We start from the raw sequence: 24,996 nt of genomic DNA, 5'->3' as shown, positions 1-24,996 counted from the left end.
GGTCTGGAGTGTACTCCTTCTTATGGCGGGTACCCCGGAAGGTACCCTTGGCTGTAGGATCGTACACTAGGTGTAGATCATTACAGTCCATCCATGAGCGGAGTTGTCTTCCTGCCTCGTTGCAGTCTCGGTAGCCCCATTCGTGATGGTGGCTATTAAAGTCTCCCAGACAGATGGAAGGATGGCTGACCACCGGTACCGGTGGTGTAGTCCAAGTCGCTCTAGGTGGTTTGTAAATATTATGCAGACACAGTCCACCTACTTCCACGGAAATTCGGTTCACCCCATTGCTGTCCGTTACGCTCTCAATGACCCTTACCTTCGATGGCTCTTTAGCGTAAACGCTAACCCCTCCTTTGAGCCTCGAAGTGTCCTCGCGTTGGACCACCGTATAGCCTGGGATCTGGAATCGGGAAGATTGCGCGCCTGAATAAAGGTGGGTCTCGATTGGCTGTCTGTTCGTGTCCCGCATTGAATACAAGATCGCAAAGTGTTGCGCTGAATGACCGCGCACCATCAACGTTCCACCAAGACAACTGAGATCAAGCTCAATTCGCTTACTGTCAGCCACGAGATCACGACTGAAATTTTCTGATGATCGTGCGTTCAGTCAAATTGTCCCCTCTATTTGAAATGGACTGCTCATGGACGTCCGGTTATCAACAAGCACAATAGACTTCAAGAAAAGACTCAAGAGCTTCTTAGAAAATCTTTGTGTGAATCATCACCTGCAGAATTATGTTTTCGTTGCTCCAATCTGATGTAAAGCGCTTTGAGACTTTGATGTGAAAAGCGCTAAATAAGAACGATTATCATGACCATGATCATGATCATCATCATCATGATCATGATCATCATCATCATCATCATCATCATCATCATCACCATCATCATCATCATCATCATCATCATCATCATCATCATCATCATCATCATCATTTTTTTCCTTGTGCAAGATTCAAGATTATTAATCTCAATTTTGCACACTTTGGACAACATTGGGGATTCTCGGTTTGTCTGGTGGATTATCTATTCTTCTTCATAGATGCCCAAGCGACATCTGAAAATACCGCATAGAAGGGCGTGAATAAAAAACTGTAGTGCATGAAAATATAAATATTTTCCATTACAAGATTAAAACAAGCCCAAAATGTTGCTAATGTAGTTCTATAGTGTATCAAATAGACCCCCCCCCCCCCCCATTTTTCCCCAGAATTTTTGCGGAGCACCCATCCAAAACTTTTTAGCACCCCCCTTCCCTTCTAATAAATTTCAGCTTACGAAACGAGCCGGTGAAATTTCACAATTTGTTCACTTTTATAATTAAATTAGATAATTTTGAAAAGAATGTTGTCGCTGTTATTTTAATTTTACCAGCAGCATTAACATTTGATTGAAAGAAAACCATTTTATCCATTACATCTCGCTCGCCTGGATTGGTCAAATTCTCTCCCCCCCCCCCCCCCCCCCCCCCCCCCCCAACCCCTTCTTTGGTCCAAGAAATACTCCCAACCCCCTACGACCACTACACCCCACACCTTCTATTTGATACTTGATACACAAGAGAACCGAAGAATGTTCCACAGACTACCGTCCTGTGTTCTTTTGCTTCGAAGTTATAAAATTTGAGTGCTTCCCTCTCTGCTTTCGGTTTCGTTTTATCGAACAACAAGACGTAAGAAGTCGTGAGAAGCCCATGTAAGTTGTAAGATTTAAGAATAGTTGAGGTCTAGGGACAACAATAGTAGGATCTCTCATTTGTTTAGATACAGCTCATATATTTAAATCGTAGCGAAAGCAGTTAGTAAATTAGAGAAGAGTGATATCCTGGTCCTGGTTTGTGAATGTGTAAATGCTCTCTTCTCCTCATCATCGCTCAACATGGGGAACCTTATCTTATCAGTGAAGGCTATTAAACGGCAGGTAAACTAAACAATCGATTCCAGAGGGTCCCCTTGTGGCGGATAGGGGACGTCTTGTAATGTTGTAGCTGTGAATTTATTAATCAGGCATATACTCTTATTCATCATAGACCAATTCAGCAGACCCAATGTGGGATCCTTATCAACAGCAACAAAAGGCCACATCAAAAGAAAATCGAACAAGTTCAAAGGGCAGCTTCGAGTTTTGTCACCAACAATTACTTGCGCGAGTCAGGATGCATTACTGAGACCCTGAAATTGTCGCTGTGGAAAACACTGGAGAGTAGGCGGAAGAAAAGCGCTTCCGACTTCTCCACAGAATAGTACATTCCAACAAAACAGCAGTAACTTTACCACAGTATTTCACAAAACAACACTGTACATCCACAAGAAATTGTCATAGCAGTAAGTTCACAATTCCAACACACAGAACCAACACATATAAAAACAGTTTCTTCCCAAGAACCATCAAGGAATGAAACTCTCACCAGAAATCCTAGACATTACCAACAACATATATTATATATGGTCAACTATTAAACATTTATCTTTCAATTCAACTCAATAATAACACAATAATGGAGAAAGTCACCACATAATTGTATAAAATCTGCATTGGTGGGTAATTCGCCTTTTGAAGATAAAGACATTGAACTTGAAATGGGCTGAAATCCACACACAGGCTCCACTTCAAACTTCAATGACTAATAGTCCGTAATAGTACATATACTGACTTGCTCACTGAGTTACAGTGATATTTATTCAAAGGAAAAAAACAAATTTATCTGTATTAGACCAGAAAAACGGCTTGATTTCAATAATTTCATAAATTTAGATTTGCAATCGAGATACAGCTTTGCGGCCATCTTTGAAAGTGTTGCTGTAGCTTTTGATACTAGAGATTTTATCTGTGTCATGCAAAAGAAGCCAAATAAATAATTGAAAGTACCTGAAGTATTATTAGTATTAAACTGTCTATCTGGCCACTAGAAAGTAGCAGAACAATTTTAGGGAGTATTGGTTATTTTTCCTCCGGATATTCCGCCAAATGTCAAAATCTCAGAACAAGGGAAGTATTATTTTTTTTTAACCTTTGCTTTTGATTAAATCTTTTTACATTAAATCTATTGTTTATTTTTTAGATATATACAGTTCACTCCGGATAATCGCAACACCTTGGGATCAGTGAAAATGTTGCGATTATCCGAAGTTGAGTTTTCTTTCCACTGTAGCAACATTTTCCCTCTGAGTTTACACAACCTTGGACAGTGCATGGTTTCATTAAAATGCGTGTGGTTTTAAAATTATGTTTTTGTTTTTTTTGTGTATCTTTTTTAATTTATATTTTATTTTATTTATTTATTTATTTATAATTATTTTTTTGCTTTTAATGGTTGTAAATCCCATAATTTTTCTTTGCTTTTGACATCACTCATTTCCGTCGTCTGTTTTCCTGGAAAGGCAAGTCAATAAACGTGATGCTCAATAGTTTCCAATGGTGGAAGCAAATATGTTTAAAGAGTCTTCATGAATAATGAAATGAGATTTTTCACGAGGTTAAAGATATCAGCAAAAACCATATACTGCAAAGCCCCACCCTCTTTTGTCTCAGAGTGGTGTAGGATTAAACCTTGCCTAATCACGATTCTTAAAGCTGCATATTTCACTCATGATTAAATTTAATCAGGAGAATTTGTTTGATCGGTTTCTTGAATTTGCTACTGTTGAGGTTGAAAATTTGTTGCGATTAACCGAAGTTTGTTGCAATTAACTAATGACTTTTATATAGAATTAATTCCGTTTCTTGAGAAATGTTGCGGTTAACCGAAAGTTGTGATTAACCGAGTTGGGATTATCCAGAGTGGACTGTATTTGAAACATTTACTAATAGGTATGCTCCATTCAAAGCATCTCCTACGGATATTATCTATATTAATGGTTATTCCATACTTTCTTATGGAAATGTCTTAACTGTAAAAAATATTGCACATTGAAATAGTTTTTTATATATACAACTCGCCAGTTATTTCAATTTTGAATCCATGTAATACTTAAGTTTCCTATATCTAGCTATGCATTTAATATTATGATATATATTAAAGTTTAATAAATATCTATGCATAACTTATGACTATGACATTTGATGTATAATCTCAGTTCTTCCCTGAGTGGTGCTGTATATGGAAGTTCTTCATGGGAGGCCATTTGGTAAGGCCGCATACTCATCTGCCACTTTTAGTAGCTAGGGATAGGGTTACAGTTACAGCATCAGGACCAAAGTCACTGGCACTGCAGGTTAGCGGTTGGGTTAGGGCCAAAAACATTATCCCATTAAATTTTAAAAACATGCTACGGAAAAACCAATGAGTGAGGGCCCACCTGGGATTCTTCAAGTTCAAGAGTCTTATATGATGATTGGCATTAGTGAACGCCAGCAGGAAGACAGTAACAGTCAAGAGAGATTCTCAGCGCAAACTGCAGAAGTAGTGTCGGGTACTGGTACATACAATGTACATACGAGATGGGCAAACAGGCCTGGACAGTAATTGCGAAATGAGATCCTGAGGGGAAAAAAAAGTATGGGTGGTCGATGGGCTCTTGGAGACAAACAGTAGAGACCAAACTTAAGACGATTGGAAGCTGGGGGTAAAGCCAGCTGGTGCAAAGGGCAGTTGATGATTAGCAAAAAAAAAAGACAAAAAATATTTTTTTTGTGGAATAAGATTTTATGAAAACGATTTGTTTGGTTTTCTATCAGTCAATTAGCATTGTAAATATATTTTATATTTTCAATTTGCAAATTTTCAGATCACGATGGAGAGGGAATGCAATCTCCTCATTTGTGTATCTTTGATTTACAGCTTCTATGTCTGTGTCAGGGTTGAATGGTTAACATCAACTACAAGCTTTACATTTGGTATGATGACTGGAAAATACTTGTTATTATCTTCATCATTATCATCATCATCACCCATCATAATCTTCATTATCCTCATCATCTCATCTTCATAAGCGTCGTCATCTCCTCATCATAGTTATTGTCATTTGCTATTAACTTCACAAGCTATTAATAATTTGAGATTTATTCTTTTATGATTTTTCTTACCTTAATTTTCTTTTCAGAAGTTTTGATCCTGCAGTCTCTGTTTGTTTTGTTATTAAGTAGAAATACAGATGGATTGAAAGATCAATCAAAGTACCGGTGAGTATGACAAGCACAAACGATCTTGTTCTTAAAACCATTGATATTCTATGTTGTCATTGCCACAATTGCACTTTCAATGATTTAGAGGGCTTGGCACATTCTGGTTCAATGTATGTAGTGGTTATCATAATTTGTTTTGAGTCTAGAAATTTGCTTAATTTAAATCAGTGCTGATGGTTTTCTTGGATCTCTGGAAACCCGCAATTTTGCAGTTGGAGGAGGAATTTCCTCCTTTTTAAAAATTACATTTCCCCCAATCAAATGTACTTGAAGTGAGAGACTTGATGTGTGGTGGAACAAATAGGTGCAGTTTCCTACTCTCCAGAAGTTAGTATCAATGATAGTTTATCCTCTCAATTGCTCTAAAAGTCGGGGCTAGTGCAGTAACAAAGCTTAGTTTATGTCCTTTCCCTTTAGCATTGTAAATTCCAGCTTAGTCACCATTTCCATCCACACAAAGCTGTCATTGACAGCAGCTTTTACTGGTGTCATACTACTATGTTATGATGATCTATCCAGGTCGCAAACTCATCGCTACAATTGTGTACAGTTGCGAACCCACCTGGAAGCTTCATCACAAGACAACGTTCAACTACATTTTGGACTCTTGACCACAACGGGTACATGTTGGACAGGTGGCAAGTCCTCACTGATAAAGAGAGAATGCCTTGAGACAGGTTCTTGACCAAAGTCAGTTTGCTACCACCTAGTGTCCCCTCTTGGTGGTAGAGAAGCCTGGCAACTTCTCCCCCAGTTTCGAGTAGTCAATGACCCCGCCCCCTCCAGGGATTGAATTCGTCCAAACCGACTTCCATCTTGTACATGGAGCTCTGTCCAAAGTCAGGTATTGCCAGGAATTATTTTGGCTCGAAATTCATTACATGCTAGAGAGGGGTATCCCCATTACCTCTCTTTATGATCTTATTAAGCCAGTTGACAGGTGGGGGGGGGGGGGGGGGGGGGCTGGATTGCTGCCATTACTGGGCCCCACATTCATTCTAGGCGTTGTCAGCATTCCCGACACTATATGCATGGAATTGTGAAGTTTTACTTCAACCTTCTCTTCTACCCCACACTGGATTGCAATACTCCGCAGTGGAAAGTGCCAGGGCGGAAATCCTCAGAGGTGCTTGATTAGCACCCCAAGTTGTTAATACCAGCTTCCTCTATCTTCCTGGCAACTCCTTCGAGATGGACACGATCGGTAAGGCTGTGGTCCAGCTTAATCCCCAATTACTTTGGATTCGGCTCATATGGGAGAAACTGGTCCCCGACGAAAAAATTCAGATTATGGGAGAGCCACCCACTGCATAGATGGAATGCTGTGGCCAGGGCTTTTGAAATGTTCATCTTCAGATACCACTTATCAAAGTAGGATTTGAGTCTGATGGTGTCCTCACTGAGTACTAATGTAGACATTAAACAACATTGGCGCCAGAACAGATCCCTGAGGGACTCCATTCCTCAGTTTCATGACTTTGCTCGTGGTGTCTGCTGCAGTGACATGGAATTGTCTTTCTCCTAGGATTGAAGAAAACAATTCAAGGTGTTTTTGCACTTATGATATTTGCAAGTTTGAGCAATAACCCTTTGCACCAGACCGTGTATTGTACGCCGCTGATAGGTCTATAAATACAGCACTTGTTTGCTGTTTCCTTTCGAACCCTGCTTCAATAGGTTGCTGTTCCACACAGAGTTCTGATGGCTTTCTAAAGGGAACTTTTTTGTTTAATGACTGCATCATTCAACTCCGTTGTCGAGCTTTTACAGTCAATCAATTCTCCAATCGCCGACCAGCTCACCGAAATCAAAGATAGATTAACTTACCTGTCTGAGGTCTACGGAAAATCCAACTAACTGTACCTACAGTTACAAGGTAATGACACCAACATGATCCAAATGAAATCTGCTATATCCAACTTCATAGCAAATTTTCCTATTTACAGGCACTCCTTCTGCCGAGGGACTTCACTAAATATCCAAACCTCAAAGACATCGCAGAGCATATCTCTAATGACAACATTCGGATCTTAACAGATCATATTGAAAAAAATTGAAGTCGATATGAGAAATCACTTCCAGGACATCCTTACTCGATGTGCTAGCATGGATCCTGGGTCTATAGGAATAGGAGTTTGATATTACCAAGTTATAGTTGGACGCCGAAGCTGAACGAACACATGATCAATTTTTTCTCGCCTCCTCTCGTCTAATCTCGTCACTCCAGAATAGAAAGAGGAGGCGGAGCTTATATGATATAACGCAATAAAAGTTCTGTCATGCACAATTATCTACTATTGAATGACACTGACATTGCCCCTCCCCTAACACATAGTAGGGTGAGGCCTGAGGTAGTCTCCATTCTTTCCTTCTCCGTTTCTTGTCAGCTGAAGCCAACAGTAGACTTTTGGTTTTCTGAAGTTCAACTGAATGCTTCCGTAGAATATAGGAGCATTAAAAATGCTGATTTTTATCATTACGAGTAGGTATTCAAAGCAAATTGAATTCCCATGATTTGAAGTACAACATATTGTAAATATTTACCCAAATTCAGTTTTACATGATCTAAAGCAATAAAATACATTTAATTCTGTTGTTAAATTATGACCATCCATCACACACAAAAAGAAAATTTAACGTTTTAAGTGCAAATAGAGATTCCACATTTTCTGGACTATTTAAAGTACAGTAGGTACAATAACACATTATTTATCAAACTTTACATCTCTTCATGATTTCTGTGATGAAATTAATATATCATTCTTGTTGAAATAATATTTATTTCATTCAGAGCAACATTTTTAAAAAGCAAACATATTTTACTTTAGGTGTCTTTTTTTATATGGTATTATTATAATCATTATTATTATTATTATTATTATTATTATTATTATTATTATTATTATTATTATTATTATTATTATTATTATTATTATTATTTTTATTATTGTTATTATTATAATTTAAAAAAAATAAAAATTTTTTATTAATTTTTTTTGCTACATAAATAGGAGATACACTACTACAACTCATAACCCCTCCTCCTTTCTACGAAGCAAACAACGAAGACACGCTGCATTGGCCAGCAACCATCGTCTGTTTAGATGTCGCTGCCAAAACCCAAGCTATCTTCTATCACGTGACCTTAGATCCGATGCTGCATATCGCTTGAGAGCCTTCACTATCCAGATCTCGTTCATGGTCACGTGAGAAGGCTAGATCCGTTTGGGTTCGGCGTACGGCGCCTCGATCGACCCGATTTCGTTCAGTCTATTGACGATTTGGAGGGAGGGAGAGAGGGAGGGGGGGGGAGAGAGATAGAGAGAGAGGAGAGGAGAGAGAGAGAGAGAGAGAGAGAGAGAGAGAGAGAGAGAGAGAGAGAGAGAGAGAGAGAGAGAGAGAGAGAGAGAGAGAGAGATTTGCACAATAATAACACTCAAAACTATCTTTTTGTCTGCCTTAGTCATTTTGTGTTGATGGTTAAAAAGTGGGATGGGGGGGGGGGGGGGGGGGGGAGTCCCGTGGACTGTTACCTAGCCCTAGGGGGGCGATTACCCAACTAAGTTTGAGGACCACTGTTATACACCACTGCCACTGTTGATAATAACAATGGTGAATCTCTGACTATATTAATGGAGCTTAGATCTCATGACTGAAAATAAATGATGTTCGAAGGATTTTAAAGGATATGAAACAAGTACGTTTTAAAGTCCTTGTAAGACCTGTGCAGGGAGGTGTCCACTTATTAAAAGAAAAAGAAAAGACAAAAAAAAGAAAGAGGAATTCTCACTGGAGATTGGTACAATGCAACCCCTAAATAACGACACTGCCCAGGACTGGAATATTATGTCATTATCCTGGGGTGTCATTATTCCAGGGTTTTTAAGTGGGGGGGGGGGGGGACATTGTGATACCTGTGAATACACAACAGTGCAATGCACGGACCAGTGCCTGAGAGGAGACATGTTTCAACAATGATAGAATGTGTCTTTCTCCTGTTTACAAATGTTATACCAGTTACGCTTTCACTCTCCAATGTGTATTGTCATTGTTTTGATGGTAAACAGTGCTCGAACACCATTTAACAAAACTAAAAATTTAATAAAAATTCAAGTGCCGCTATGATAATACAGCACAAGAAGACAGGTGCACACATTTAGTTTTTATTTTAAATAAAGTCAAATCCATGCGATACTGAAATTTTTATTTAAGTGCACCGTACTTTACAAGCACTTAAGAAATCGTAGATCTACATCTTGCGATATTAAAAACATAAAAGACAAACTAGTTATTAACACAAAAAGATCAAATTTGGACTGATGTTTAGAGATTTTTCAATTGAAAATGATGAAGTTAAAGAGGCTGTTATTGTTTTCCCAACTATTCCAACATATTATGAGACCATAAATATCCATAATTGTCGTCATTGGACACGGCATTTGCCTAATATCAGTTTATCTCCACTGATCTCAGACAGATTACTAAAATGGAAGAATTAATGGACCCTTTAGAGTTCCATCCACTGATAAACTTTTTTAGCTGTGGTTCCATATGAACAAGCGCTGATTCCATGCAGTGTTGTAAACGTGTGTTCTGATTGGTCATTAACAAAGTGATCTCGTTGGGAGCAAAAAAAAAGGCATATTTTATTGGTTAAGAGTACGAGAGATGATGATGGTCGGGTATCAAGCATTGGTATCAACTGCTGATTATTGGTTTTACTAAAATATATGTTGCTATTTTGTTTATTTTATCACTAATAACATATAGCAAAAAAAATCGGGACCAGAGGACAATGTCGTTACCAGGGGTTGTCTTTATTCAAGGCTGTTGTTATCTAGAGATTGCTCTGTAATTTAATCATTTCTAAGTAAAATAATTATTTAATGACTTTATCACTGATACTACAAATATCGTATAGAATCCCAACTATAAGTGGGCTGATTGAATAGATTGCTGTATCTGTTTGCTAATTCTGATCTCTTCTTTATTTTTAAAATCCATTCTACAGACCGCTAGTTAGTCCAAACCTAATGTGTTTATTCATGATACCACTTTGTTTCGTCAATGAAAAGTTAGCAATGGGATCAAAATTAGGTAAGTGCGTTATAGCTTTCTGACTCTATTTCTAGTGAATATATATATTTGAGGCTGTGCCCTTTCCTTTCTTCAAACGGTTCAAACAGTGCAAAATGGTTCATTATGGTTTTGACAGATATGTAGTTGGATGTGCATCTAGGCATAGCAACAAGTGTCTTCTTTAAAGAATTACAATGCACAAATGTCATATAATTAGTATCATCTTTTCTCTGATATCGAAATTTTTAGGTGGTGTTACAAGATTTTATATTCTTCAAACATCGCTCATCCAAGTATTTTGATATTTTGCAAGTCTATTAACAAAGAATAGTTCTAATAGTAGTGAAATTTTGGAAAAGATATCTTTATAACATTCTACAATAGAAATAAATAAACATTGGCACATTTTTTTTGGTACCACCTGATATAAATATATATATTATATATACGCGAGGTATGTTTCAGAATTAAGTTTCCCTGTCACGCTGTACTCACAAAATATTATGAATAACCTTGTATTTGGTATCATATGAAACTTTACTTAATTACCTTTTCAACATAAGAACTATTAAGTTTCACATACTTCTGCACCCAATGGTTAAAGATGGTTACCAGTTGCTATTTATCCAAGGCCATGATTGCATTCCTTATTGCCTCTTGAATCTGGTCCTTGTCTTCAAATTGTTGACCTCGCAGCATTTCTTTCATTTTAGGGAAGAGATGGAGGTTGCATGGGACAAGATCAGGTGAATAGGGCGTATTTTCCACCAGTTCCCATGAGAAGTTCGTTCACAACTCTTGACTTGTGAACTGGTGCTGTGTCATGATGCGGAATGACGCCTTGTTAAAGCAAAGTGGGTCTTTTTTTTTTGTATATCGCTGGTCTCAGATTGTCTTTAAGAACTAATCTGATATAGTTTCCGTTAACAGTTTGACCAGGTTGGACAGGCCAGTTCAGAATAATGCCACGTGTGTTGGACAAAAACGTTATGCATCACTTTCTTCTCTCCTTGTTTTCTGTGAGCATTCTGCATGTCAGATCTCCCATCTTCAACTTCCCCGATCCACCTTCTAACAGTTTGAATTGAAGGAGCAGTGTGCTCCAAAATTTTACAAAGGTCTCCCTGTATTTTGACAGAAGAGTTGGAAATTTATAACAACCCGATCATCCTAGTGTGAGAAGGCTGCACATCACAGCTCTATGACATGACCGCCAATTTACTTGAAATTTCTTAGATATGGCATCATATTGTCTCAAATTTAGTAGTTCTAGGTTGCTTATTAGTGACGTTATAGAAGAGGGAAACTTAATTCTGAAACACAGCTCGTATATAAATTGTTTAGAAATTTCAATAAATGGGTTTGTGGTAAAATTTTAGACTTGCAACAGTCTGACGGCTACATGCTTCATGTTTCGAAACTTTCCAGTTTCTTTCTTTCACACCCGATCTATCTAAACACAACACTGTTACTGGCTAGGTACTTAGTTTTCACACGAGTGTTGTGAGAGAATGTGATGCAGAGTCTTTTACAAGGATTCAACTTTGCATTGCCAAGAGCAGGAATCAAATCAGTGACTTACCAGTCTGAAGGCAAGTGTCACAAAGCTGGTCAATTTAAAGTTTGGTGACAGTAGGAAAACAAGGGAAAATATGTTTTCTTTTAAAAAGGCCCCCCTTCCTCGTGTTGAATTGTTTTACTCTATACTCAGACAAATACACATTATTCCATTTATGCAGGATTTGGTTTTACCTATGATAATATCTATTTAAATGAAAATGACATTTTTCTGTTTTCAGACAAATTCGATGGATTTGATGATATTCATCTGAGTTTAGGAGTTACAGCAGTCAGTGTCACAAAATTTTTCTTTCTTATGGGCAAGCACAAGTTAGCAGCAATCGCTGTTTTATTAACAACAATTGGTTACCTTTTAGTATTTGCTAATTTCAGTAAGTTTCAACAAGTCCTTTTTTGATTTAAAATTACATAGAAATCCAGCTTTAAATGACCATTTGCAGTCGAGCCCTTTTCATTATTTCTCTATTTTTTAATTGATCAAAACTACGATCTGTCTAATATAATTGTAAGCACTGTTTAGGCGGACTATTAACCACTTTAATTGATCAAATCATGGCCATTTTCTTACATTTCTTTTTACGCTTTTTGACAAAATTGGCAAAATATGCTAATGCAGCTGTAATCCAAATGAAATGAAAATGAATGCAGTGGTGACCACCTAAATGCTGGGAAAAAGAAGAAACATGTTTTTACTAGAGAATGAGTATTTATATGAAATTAGCACATAGAACAAAATGTATAAGTATGAACAATAATACATTTTTATAAGCACACCTTGCCTCAATGTGCTTCACAACAAATTAATTTATATCCCAAAGAGGCCATTAGAACTAAATTTCAATTTTATGCACCTTTTAGTTGCCATTTTTGTACTAGTACTCTTATAATATTTGTCACTGCCGTTTGCCAGGTACGTACTCATTTACACTAAGGATGATTGAGGTTAATGTGTGTAAAATGCTGTATCAAAGCACATGACGCAATTGAGTTTTATAATCTTTGTCACTCACCCTATCCCTGACAACATTCAAGATTTCCTTGTTACAAGAAGAGAGAGTGAAAAAGAGAGAGAGTATGCCCGCAAATTTTTTTACACAGACCGATATTAATGCTTGCACAATAAAATCCTTTGAACCAAAAAAATCTTTCATGCCTTTTATTTTTTGACAGTGTAATTTCTCTTTGAAAACTGAACTTTGAGCCTTGGTACCAATAATGAAATTTCATTCTCATGATTCATGTCCCATAATTAGCTTACAATTTAGATATGTCTACAATGTCTTCTTTTTCATTTGACAAAATATTGAATTTTTGACATTCAATCAATAAACAGGTATTTATAGTTAAAATGAATTTATTTTTATTTTTCAGGCACACATCTTATTTTTACTTTGTCATCATTACTGTTGTGGAAAGGTTTAAGCTGGATTCCTGAAGTTGCTCCTCGGTCTTTTTCATATGCTGAAATGACTATTTGTCTTCAGTTGGGTCTCTGTTTTATTGCACGGATAATAAGAGAATTACTCAGGGTCTGTATTGTTTATGAAACTGGAGTCATATCAATTCCTGTCAGATTTTATATGACCATTATTTAATTGATTATCTAAAATTGGACTCCTTAGGCAATTGTCCACTCCTCCATAAGTGACTTATCTGTTTCAGATATTGCATTAACTATAACGTTCATGAAAGAGATTAGTTGGTATTATATTGCTTGTTAAATGCATTTTGGCCAGGATATATTTTTCCTGCAATCTTTTCTATCCTTATTAGTGTCAACTGATATACTTTGAAGGATAGAGACAGATATGTGAATATGGTTCTATGTAGGACTTAATGTCAAATTAGAATTCTTTGTTATTTCTTCTTTTTAAAGTAAATAATAAATTTTCACATAAATGTAGAATTATTAGATTTTTTTTCGAATTATTTTTTTTTCTGTTTTTATAAATTTTTTTTTTCAGATGCAATATGTACATCAAGATGAACTTCGTTTGAAATGGATTGGAGTGGTAAGTCATGAAATGGAGGGTTGAATAGTAGCAAAGTTAAAATGCATCACCTTTGAATATATTGTTTCTAATAAAGTGTTTCAGTTTTTGACATACTGATTTCTCATATTAACATCTAAAGTATACAGATAAATTCTTTATCTATTTAAAAAGCAATAGATCCTTTTAATAGTTTTCTTTTTCTTTAAAATTTTCTTTTCTCCAGACTGCAGTGATTGCTATATTGACAGCAACATTTGCCATTTGGATAATGAAAGCTATTCTTTCAGTATTCTCACTCCTGTCATGCCTCTGTGTGTATGCTGCATTTGCCATAGCCTCTTTGGGATTCCTTACCTGGGTCTGTCAAGACAATTTGTTGTGGTGGTTTTGGCAGTTGATTCAAGGGGATTGTACTCTGGTAGGTCAGGATGACTTTTGTACAGTCATGTCCCCCGTCCCCTCTTTTTTTTCAAGTTTACAAGATTTGTGAGCATAAAAAAAAATGCTTTCAAAATCCCCCCCCACCCTCCCCTTGCAAGGAAAGGTGTAATTACGAGATTTTAGTAAAAAAAAAAAAATATAACTGTTCAGTGGCCCCTTACTCAATTGCTTGTTACAGACCTGTCAATCCTCTCATCATAATTATAATTCGGACTCACCAGTATTTGTCAGCAATTGATCCACCAACCTTCTTCAGTAGGTTGAAAATGTGAAGAAATAAAATAATTGAATGCTCCACTTCGACTGTGCTGTGCTATTTTTATTTTGGCAAACCCATGAAATCTGCAAAGCATTGTAGATGTGCAAACTTCACTCTTAGTCACTAACCTCATTCGAGTTAAGCCAACAGGTCAATGAATATGTGTGCTATTTTTAGCCTTCTACTGCTACAAAAGTTTGATTTGCTGTTTTCTTGGCCATGAAATTGTTGGTAATAGTTATATTGCGATGAATGAAACTGCAGTTATATGGAGCCTTATATTTTTACAGTTGACTTTTGATTTTCAGATTCATCAATTTCAAAGTATAAGTTTATGTCGATCATTCTGCTGACCTAAAATTTAATGAAAGTGGTGTATAAAGCAATTTTGAGTTTGAAAAAGTTCAGTCTATTCTGTCTTTCAGTATTTACAGGTCTGTTATCATATGTTATCTAAGAATTTGGCTTCATGAAAACTTAATTAATAGAGCAATTAACTCAATTCAAAAGTTCATTTTTTGTTGGTATTGTATAAAACAAAATAAAAAGAAGACAGAAAGGAATGGAAAAGTTCCCAAGAATAGATTTGGATGAACCCTTGAGGAAGACAAAATAACATCAAAATACTTTCTATAAACAGCATCTGAAACCTAGATTAATTCCCTCCTTTTCAAAATTAAAAAAAAAAATTTATATCCAAATAGAGAACTTAGTGATTTATCGTAATATAAGATAAGATTTCCTTAACAATGCAATGATTCAATTCGGAACATTTCAGCAATGTATTATACATTCAGTTTTAGCATTCAGGATCAAATTGAGTTTTGCACAACATGTTTTTTTTAAAAATCTTTCGCAAATCTTTGTGGTTTGTCCATTAAGAGACACGAGGGATGTCAAATAAAAAGCTGTGATTTTGTTTTGCTATATAGGTTTTTTTTATAATATTGTAAGATCAATATGTTCTGGACTGGATTTTAGTACTTTTGTAGCCAGTGATTTCAACCTGTTAAATGATTGAAAACATTATGTCAAACTGTTAAGCAAGTTTTGAACTTACCATATCATATCCGTAATAGGGCTTTAAAATGGACTGTGTTCTTTAATTGCCCTTAAATTATAAGTAACAATATATTGTTCATTACACATTGCATATTCTTTGAGATAAAATTATTAAAAAGAAAGAAACAGATAAAAGCATTAAACCAAAAAAAACAAAAAACCCACCAATTCTTATTATTGAGATAATATTATGAATACTCAGTCGTATTTTAAAGCAAAAAGTTTCCTATCAAGGACATTTTAAAATTCATTGATATCTTTATCATTTCTGTCTTTCTTTTTCCATTTCAGTCCATGTTGGTGTTTTCATGGATATTATTTTGTGGCATCACAGTGATTTGGACCATTGGTCATGCTCTTCAATCATCTCTTCATGTACAAAAAACGAAGTTGGAAGATATACTGCAATACACAGTGGAGAGGCAGGAAGAAAGCAAAGACAAGTCTGGTTCTCGCATGCGGAGGAAAAATGTTAGAACATCAGAAGATTTTGGAGACCAAAATTATCTCGAAATCGAAAGGCATGATGAGAAAATTTCAAGACCCAATGTCTCTTTCAACACACGCAAAGTCTTTCATCTATTCATTTTATTGGTGTACATTCCAGGATTATTAATAGCACCACACCTTTTGTACTTTGCTTCTTGCATAGCTTTTGGTCTTTTCATCATTGTAGAGGTTAGTTTTTAAAATCATTCTCTATTTACATTGGTCGACAGCCTTGCCATATCTTCTTCCTGTCTAAATCTTTTGTCCTTTCCTTGCACCTTTGTATTCTTGTTCTGGAATGGTATCATAATTTGCTTTCTCTTCTGCTCTGCTTTGAGTCTGTCTTTATTTTTCTGAAAGAGAAGAAAGCAGTCAGATGGGTGTGTGAGATGATATTTTTTCTTTCTTGTAAATTAACTCTCTATAAAATTTTATGTCTTTATAAGATTATTCTCATAATGTTTGTAACCATCTGAATTTATCTCTTTTGGTAGAGATCCTAAAGTAGTGTCAATATGATTTCAGACAATTGACATGGATACATCACTCTTGGATGTACTTCTGATGTTTGTTGATATAGTCCCCTTTGTTGAACTTCATTCTTTATTGTTATATAACTAGATCTAAATCTTTTACCATTTCTATTATCTTTCTTTTTGCTTGTGCTGAAATGATCTAAAACTGGTGTAAAAACCGTAAATATCTAACAAACATTTACTATTTAAACATTGATTTATGTGATGTTTAGTGCACTGAGCATGTGATAACTATGGTTTTTTTTTACACTACCATTTTGATCCATCTGTGATTGGGTTATTAGGTAAATCACAATCTGGATAAAAGTGTTAAATAAGGCAACAGACGAGCATGTTGTCCTGATGGACAGATATGAATGCATTTGTTCTCTGCTGTTCCTTAAAAAAGTTTTAGATGATCTCATGGCCTTATGGGCAATAACTAAAAAGAATAAAGTAATTTTTGACTTTCAGTTTGAAATTAATGATTTAAAAAATATTTTAGTTTATCTTTATAAATATTGAGGAGAAGATACTTTCTAGGTTATGTTTTTTGGTTTAGTTTAAGTAAATATCTGATACACTTCTTATTATTCCTCCTCTTAAAGCTGAAATTTCCTCGTGAAAGATTCATCAGCTCGGCATTCACATTTGTTCTATACTTCCTGTAAAAAACTCCCCTTATCAGGGGTAGTTTTGGTTTCAACAAGATGTTGCAGAACAATACTGGCGTCTTTTTCATTATATTTTAGAACGCAACTCGTCAATGATTTTTTGGACACATAAAAATATACCACCCTCGCCTCCTTAACATTGACAGTCTGTCCTTTTTGTAAATATCAAATGAGTCAATGGGGAGAAGTTCACTATTTCTTATTTTATCATTTTACCAAATTTCCGTTCCAAAAATGATGTCTGATTTGTTTCTTCAATTGTGTTTGAAAATTCTTCTTTTTAATTCCACAAACTCTTAAAGTTAAAGATTAATGTTCTTAATGTGTCGGTTGCTTTTTGATGTGTTATACAATCAATGTCAGTGTCACTTCCTTGTAATGTTTGTTTTTGTTTTGACTTTTTGTTGTGTTTAGTTTTGCTCAGTGCATCAGTGGTTATAGTATCTCTGTTGTTTTTAATTTCCATTCAGTGTGCTATGTTCCATCGCTTTTCGTTCTTTGTGTTTTCTTCCACCCTTCTTTCCTCTTCTTGACTGTGTCGACTGAAATAGACTGAGATGTGTTAATTAGTTACATCTGGTTGTGGTGGCAGTGTTGTTATGGATTTGAACTTGAGTAGATCCTCACGGTGGTAAAAATGATTAAGCGGGTGGTTGGATGGGAGCATCACCCTTGAATCATATACCTATGATGTTCGCATGGGTGTACGATCCGATAGTGATGTCGTTTCTTCTTCTCTTTACTAGCCTATCCTGCTTCTTTGTTTTGTGATTGTATTTTTGACAGGGGATATTTTTTTTCCTGTAAATCCTCTGCCTGTTTGTTCTTGGTTATTTATAATTTAGCTTATGATATCTTTAGGTTATGCTTTTGATTGACATTTGTACTATTTTTGTTAGATTGCTTGTTTTTTTGTTTCAGCGGTCTCTCATATAACCTCAATTGTGTTGGAAGAGACCTAAAGCAACAAACAAACAAACAAAATAAAAATGATTAATGGTAGATATATAAATTTTAAATTTACGAATTTAGTTTGTAAAACACTAAAGATCTCAAATAAAACATACAATTTCACTGTTAAAATATTCTGGTAGTAAAAGGAATTTCAATCCAATATTGCACAACTAAAATTAAATCTACAATATAAATGAATAGCAGTAAAACAATTGAAAATGTGCAGAGAGGATGAAAAGCAGCCTCTCAGCGCTAAGCACACTACACACTTCTTCTAGTTAACAACTATTTATATTATACCTCTTTTCCATTTCAATTTGTCCACAAAAATGATGATCATTGTTTTTTAGGCTGCCAGAGTGATGCAAGTGCCATGGATTGGTCGCCATCTTGATAATATTCTTCGTACTTTTGTTGATGAGAGGGATCAAGGTGTTTTGTTTTTGACACACTTTTATCTGTTGATTGGGCTATCTCTTCCTCTCTGGATAACATGCTCTTCCTTGACAGGTATGTATTTAAGATTCGTTGTTGTTTTATGTTAATGTGAACCTCTTGCTTGTGATTTTTGATATATGAAAGAGAGTAATTATAAAATTATATTTTCCAATTATATTGTTTTTGGGATTAAATCAAAATCTTATGCTTCTGAATTTTGGTGCTCATGTCAATTTGCATCGGGCACAAATGACTTTAAATAACCAATAGGAGAAGAAATATCAAAAGAGAGGTGCAGTTGGATTGGACAGACAGTAAAAAGAGCTTCCGAGGTTGACCATACTGGCTCTCTGGCAGAAGAAATATTTCTAATAGTTGAGAGACACTGGGATGATCGGTTGACAGAAGCAAGTTTATCATGGGCCAAACTGAGGATGATGATCCAGAGCCAAATACATACACTTCAACACTATAGTTGCATCCCTATGTCACACCAGTTATCAGGAGAACTATGGCCAAGTCAAATAAAAACTAATGATAATTTGTGACTACCATCTCAATCAAGTATTATGTCGGGGTGAACCAAGTGATGAAAGGTGAATTTAAAGTTAAAATTTAGGAAATGTTATTTTTAAGTATCTTCAGAAATCATTTTCTATTTTCTTAATAAAAAAAATGTTGGCACAAGTCTCATATTTCTGGCTCTAAAATCAGTTTTCACCATCTAAACCACCCATACATAATACCGTTTTAGGGCGATGGGTCACATTTAGACTAAATATTTTGCTTTGTAGTTTCCTGAATTTATACAATATCAGCGGCATGGCTTGCTTACAGTATAAAGTGGTGCCAGACGAAAATGACTTACACATGCTATATTTGTAAATATAAAAGAAAGAAAAAAAAATTAAAGAAAATACATACTTACATAATTGTAAAGTAAATTTGCATGGTGATGTTTCTATCCCTGCAAATCTTTTAAATACGTAGTTTGTTTATAGAAATCGCGAACGATATATTGATTGGAATTTGGACACTGAGGGAAATGGCTTAAGGGACACATGCAGACATTGAATGTCAATCGAACAAAGTTTATTTTTAAAACTTACAAAGCATAGGAATGTAAAAAGCTATTCCACTTAGGAAATCAAACATGACACCATACAAGATCTCTCTCTCTCTCTCTCTCTCTCTCTCTCTCTCTCTCTCTCTCTCTCTCTCTCTCTCTCTCTTTCTCTCTCTCTTTCTCTCTCTGTTTCTCTCTCTCTCTTATGATGAACGCGCGCGCACACACACACACACAAAGTCAAACACACATATACACGCGAAGATCATATAGCATCACTATCAAGAAATGTATTGCTTAATTCGTTCACATTCCTTCCTATCAATTTTTGCAGCAATAATAATCATTTAAAAAACAAAAACAAAAAAAAACAAAATAATAATGACGATGATGATGATAATGATATTATTATTATTATTATTATTATTATTATTATTATTATTATTATTATTATTATTATTATTATTATTATTATTATTATTATTTTTATTATTATTATTATTATTATTATTATTATTATTATTATTATTATTATTATTATTATTATTATTATTATTATTATTATTAATCACGACAAAGAGAGAGAAACAAATGAACTTGTTAATAATCGGGATTTCGATAATAGTAAAGATGTTCGAAGTTACCATACTATGACGTAAATGACTAACATTAGCTATTATTGCCCAGTCCACCAGAGTTGGAGCAAAAATTTCTCGGCACCTAAGCCGGGTTTTTTCTCGTATTTAAAGATGGTAAAAGTTCGAGTCATTTTCTCAAGTGGTCAATGTGGTAACACTGATAGTAATAGCCTTAAATGGATCCAAGGAAAATCCGCTCCATGCGTGGGAAAATCCAGTTACTCGCCCAGCGATGGTACACAGTCGCAGTCATCAACGGTTGTGTGATTCGAGATAGAAGCGTGGACAGAAGGCGTTGTGAGAGAAAGGGAGTATGTTTCGCACTGTTGACAAAAGGCGGTATATACCATTTCACAGTTTTATATTTTTAAAAAAATGATATTATCCATTTTTAAAAGATGGATGCGGTGCCAGGCACCATTTGAACCAATAGAGCCACGCCCCTGTACAATATACACTTTTGTTTTCTCCGTTTTCTCTTATTGTAGAAAAATCTCCATTGAAATTGTACAGTGGAGTGTTGTCCCTTGGTATAGGAGATACTGTGGCCTGTGTGATTGGGAGAACATTTGGTAGACGCAAATGGATTGGTGGGTACACATATTTTTTATATGTAAACAAGAATATATCTGTATCAACATGAAACTTTGCTATTAGAAGGCAGTTGATTTTGGTAAAGTTACATTTTGTACTTACTTTTTTCAATTCTTTATGTAAAAGGCTTAGGTATGGAAATGACAGCTTTATTTTAAAAAGTGTAATGCAATTTGTTGGTTATCAGTTTGCAATTAGGTTTAGCATTACCTCAGGGGCTTTTAAACACGCATCCCCCATCTAAAACTGCAGAGCTAAATTTTTAAAAAATGTAAAATACGAAAAGTATGAAAGAAAATAAAAAGTTGAATCAAGGCAAATAGCTTTATTTCGAGTAATGCTTCTGCCAAGGCTCATTTCTTTAGTCATCATATTCATCTAATCTATTCATCTCTTGTCGTATCCAAGAACAATTCCTTTATTTTCTTGTCTTATGCATCATATAGCTGATAATACTTTTTGAAAACACAAAATTCGGTGCCAACATCCCCTGAAAATGGAAATCTTAAAACTGTGAAAGTAATATTTAATATTTTTCTTTATGAAAGCTAGTGTCTGTTAAATAAGAGGAGATAAGAGGAACTTTGACTCAATGGATGAACAAAATAAAACAAGTTGCATTATGTGGCAATCAATGACTAAGCAGTACTATGGCTTGTCTTGTAACAAAACAAATCATGTTGAATGAGTTAGATAGTTAAGTGCGGGTGGTTGGATGGGAGCATCACCCTTGAATCATATACCTATGATGTTCGCATGGGTGTACGATCCGATAGTGATGTCGTTTCTTCTTCTCTTTACTAGCCTATCCTGCTTCTTTGGTTTGTGATTGTATTTTTGACAGGGGATATTTTTTTTCTGTAAATCTTCTGCCTGTTTGTTCTTGGTTATTTATAATTTAGCTTATGATATCTTTAGGTTATGATTTTGATTTACATTTGTACTATTTTTGTTAGATTGCTTGTTTTTTTGTTTCAGCGGTCTCTCATATAACCTCAATTGTGTTGGAAGAGACCTAAAGCAACAAACAAACAAAAATAGATAGTTAAGTTGATAGGTAACAGTGGTTACAAAACTCTTGCCTGGGCATTTAAAAGGGCACTTTACACATATTTTCCCACTCGACTCGTGTATGAATGGCTATAGACAATAGACAGTGACAGATCTTGTAAGAGTATTAGTACAAAAATGGCACCTACCAATCTACTTGTACTAAGATACTAAATAGTACGTACAAATTTTAAATTGTTATGAGCGACATTGATATGACATTTTGGTTGGAAGTATTAAATTGGGTTAACTTTTTACCCCTGTTTCATTTTTTACAAGTGTTTGTCAAATGACACCAGTTTACATTTTAAAAATTTCATTTTTTATTCATATTGATTTCAGGGACAAATAAAACTGTGGAAGGTACTTTGAGCTCGATTGTTATTCAACTGAGTTTTGTTTACATTTTCTCATATTATGGTAAGTTTAAGGGTATCTGCAAAGATCTTGGTTCCCTTTTTTTTCTCTCTTTTTCTTTATGCTTGCTGGTATTGAATTCCAATTATATCGTGCACCTCGGATACAGTGACTTCAGATCCAACGAAACCTTAGATTTAATTAAAAAAATTTTTAATCCCTGTTTGTTTGTTTTTTCAAATATTTGACACCACTTAAGCCATCTAGCCTTCTACAAAGTAATCAAAACCATAAAGTGCCTGCAGAATGGAGGCAAGAAGTGCACTTTTTTTAAAAATGTTGCAATGCTTTCTGAACTCAGTGAGTTTTATTACAAACCGACATTGGTAGACTGCTGTCACATCCCTGACGTTCACATTGCAATGGGATGATTTTTTTTTCTCTTTGTGTGAACTGTTTACCTGGTGGATAGGGCGTGTACGGGTATCATTGTGAATGATGTGTGAAGAAGAGTGGGATTGATCCAACAAGTGTTGTTTAAACTTTAAACACAGCTAATCACAGCTTGGTACTAAAGTACTTACAAGTTCAAATCCCTTGTATTAATTCATTAACCCATTACATCCTAGGCCTAAATGAAGTTAACACCCTTCATCCTAAGCCAAAATGAAGACGAATACCCTGTCATCCTAAGCCAAAAGAAGTAACTCTGGGGAAAATGCTACCTAATTCTAAATAAAAATTAACTTTTAGCTTCCTATCCATAAGACATGAATTTCAGAGTGATATTAGAAGAGAAGAAAGATTTACCTTTATTCTGATATATAACATAATGGTGATCTGATTTATTTTGTGTGTAAAAAAAAAAAAAATTATAAAAATGAACTTTGAAAAAATGGACCTTGCATTTTTACAGTCGAGTGAGTTTTAAAATTAAAAGGGATAAGTTGGTTAAAATTAAAGAAGTTTGTGGCAATATCAATGTTTGACTCAACATCATTATGGTCCTCTAAAAGGTTTTCATTTCACAAGGACTTGTGATAATCAAATGCTGCTTTTTTGTCTTCTTTCTTCTTATACTTTTTGAGTGTTAAGATAACTATTTGTTCTGAGGATCAAACTTACTTTTTGAACACTGATTATACACTAATTATTTGCCTATTTTTTTCCCACAGGTTTCTTGTCATACTACAATCATATGGCCGTGTTACTTGGCATAGTGCACAGTGCCCTTTATGAGGCCTTTACAGATCAAATTGACAACCTCGTGCTACCACTTGCTCTTTATCCATTTCTCTGCTCAAATATTTGATTGTGAAACAAATCTGTTATCTAAAAATTACGAGCTCTTGATTTAGATGAGTTAAGGTTTAGTCATAATTCACTAGTTATGCTTACAGGAGGATTTAAATTGGTTTATTTAAAATACTTTAAGGAGCAACAAATATAAAGACTCATTCAATTTAATAATACAATACATAAAAAAAGCAAAAAAAAAAAAATATGATCATCTTCATCGCCGCCAGTGATAACTGTTGCATCTATTTGATTTTATTTTTTCACCTTTCACCTATGCTTCTGCCATCCAGCTGAAAAAGCAGCTGGTCGCGTGACGTCATCAACACAGCATCTATATATTAAACTTAAAAACACTAAAAACATGGAGTATGTTTTGATGTGGACAAATCACAAAGTTAAACGGCTTAATAGGCACAGGATCTTTTTTATTTCAATGATTTTACTACTGTGGAAATTAATTTGGACTGAAACAAATCTTTTAAGACATCAATGGACAAAGTCTGTCCAATAAATAAGAGGGTAGCACGTGCAAATATATGCCAGTTATTTTTATATAATAGATTTATTTATTTTTATATTTATTTATGTATTTTTGTATTTATTTTGATTTAAAAAATAATTGTTATTTTGAATTGGTTACCTGAGAATTATAGTTGTGGTCTATTTTGTCTACCAGTTTATACGACTCAAATATTTCGTTTCAAGCACTTGACAATGCTGAGGTGCTGTTGACCAAGTGTATGGAGTCAAGGCTTGTTAGTAACAATACGCATAAAATCTAATCACAGTGTTGTGTCCTTTGGTAGGGTAATTTGCACACATTACACCATCCTCCACTTGACTCGGGTCTGAACTGTGTACCTAACTGTAGACTGTGATGGTTATTGTTAAAGTGGTATTACAAAAAGGATTGATTATAAATGTCTTTTAACTTTATGAATGAGAACTTTGATTCTATTTCTATATGGTCTGCATGGGGAGTAAATAAAGTATTACAAAGCTGAAGCGCATTTAGCATGGTGCAAAAGTAGAAATGTTCTATATGAATGTTTATATATTTTTATTTTTCAGAATTATTTAATTAATTTGTAACTACAGTCGACTCCGGATAATCGCAACACCTTGGGATCAGCGAGAATATTGCGATTAACCGAAGTTGAGTTTCCAGTCCACTATCGCAACATTTTACACATACATGGTAAACTCAAACCAGTTGTTGTAAACATTGTTCTTAGTCCACTACATACTGAGCAATAAGATTGAAATAAAAACCATATGGCAGCCCTGTATATACTTTTTCAATCAAAAGCAGTGTTGATGCAAGTTGACATCTTATTCAGATTTGATTGACTTTCACTCTTTTGTTCTCAACATTTTTT

General features: G+C 35.0%; 1 protein-coding gene across 2 annotated transcripts; it reads left to right on the top strand.

Annotated features, from left to right (window-relative positions):
* The first annotated feature begins 1,643 nt into the window (after nt 1–1,643).
* On the top strand, nt 1,644–23,820 carry LOC144964264 (uncharacterized). 2 transcript variants are annotated; one of them, XM_078898344.1, is made up of 13 exons: nt 1,644–1,698; nt 4,731–4,839; nt 5,046–5,124; nt 10,139–10,224; nt 12,006–12,158; nt 13,159–13,316; nt 13,752–13,799; nt 14,005–14,199; nt 15,835–16,221; nt 18,526–18,685; nt 20,806–20,907; nt 22,304–22,381; nt 23,494–23,820. In XM_078898344.1, the coding sequence occupies exons 2-13, from the start codon at nt 4,737–4,739 to the stop codon at nt 23,628–23,630; spliced, it is 1,686 nt and encodes a 561-aa protein (XP_078754470.1). In that variant the 5' UTR covers nt 1,644–1,698; nt 4,731–4,736; the 3' UTR covers nt 23,631–23,820. The 2 variants fall into 2 exon arrangements, with proteins under 2 accessions (XP_078754470.1, XP_078754471.1); XM_078898345.1 differs by having other exon boundaries at nt 1,649–1,698; nt 5,049–5,124.
* The last annotated feature ends 1,176 nt before the right edge of the window (nt 23,821–24,996 follow it).

The sequence above is a fragment of the Berghia stephanieae genome, chromosome 2, assembly GCF_034508935.2.
Source record: "Berghia stephanieae isolate SIO BIC M18660-M18661 chromosome 2, UCSD_Bste_1.3, whole genome shotgun sequence".
Taxonomy (NCBI): domain Eukaryota; kingdom Metazoa; phylum Mollusca; class Gastropoda; order Nudibranchia; family Aeolidiidae; genus Berghia; species Berghia stephanieae.
The sequence above is the reverse complement of the archived record's forward strand: the minus strand, read 5'-3'. Positions and strand labels throughout refer to the sequence as shown.

Bases quoted from the DNA above. Each gene is read 5' to 3' on its own strand.
- LOC144964264 (XM_078898344.1), top strand. From the start codon at position 4,737: ATGGAGAGGGAATGCAATCTCCTCATTTGTGTATCTTTGATTTACAGC. The intron at 13,317-13,751 runs GTCTGTATTGTT...TTTTTTTTTCAG, and splicing joins TAATAAGAGAATTACTCAGG to ATGCAATATGTACATCAAGA. The intron at 18,686-20,805 runs GTATGTATTTAA...CTCTTATTGTAG, and splicing joins AACATGCTCTTCCTTGACAG to AAAAATCTCCATTGAAATTG.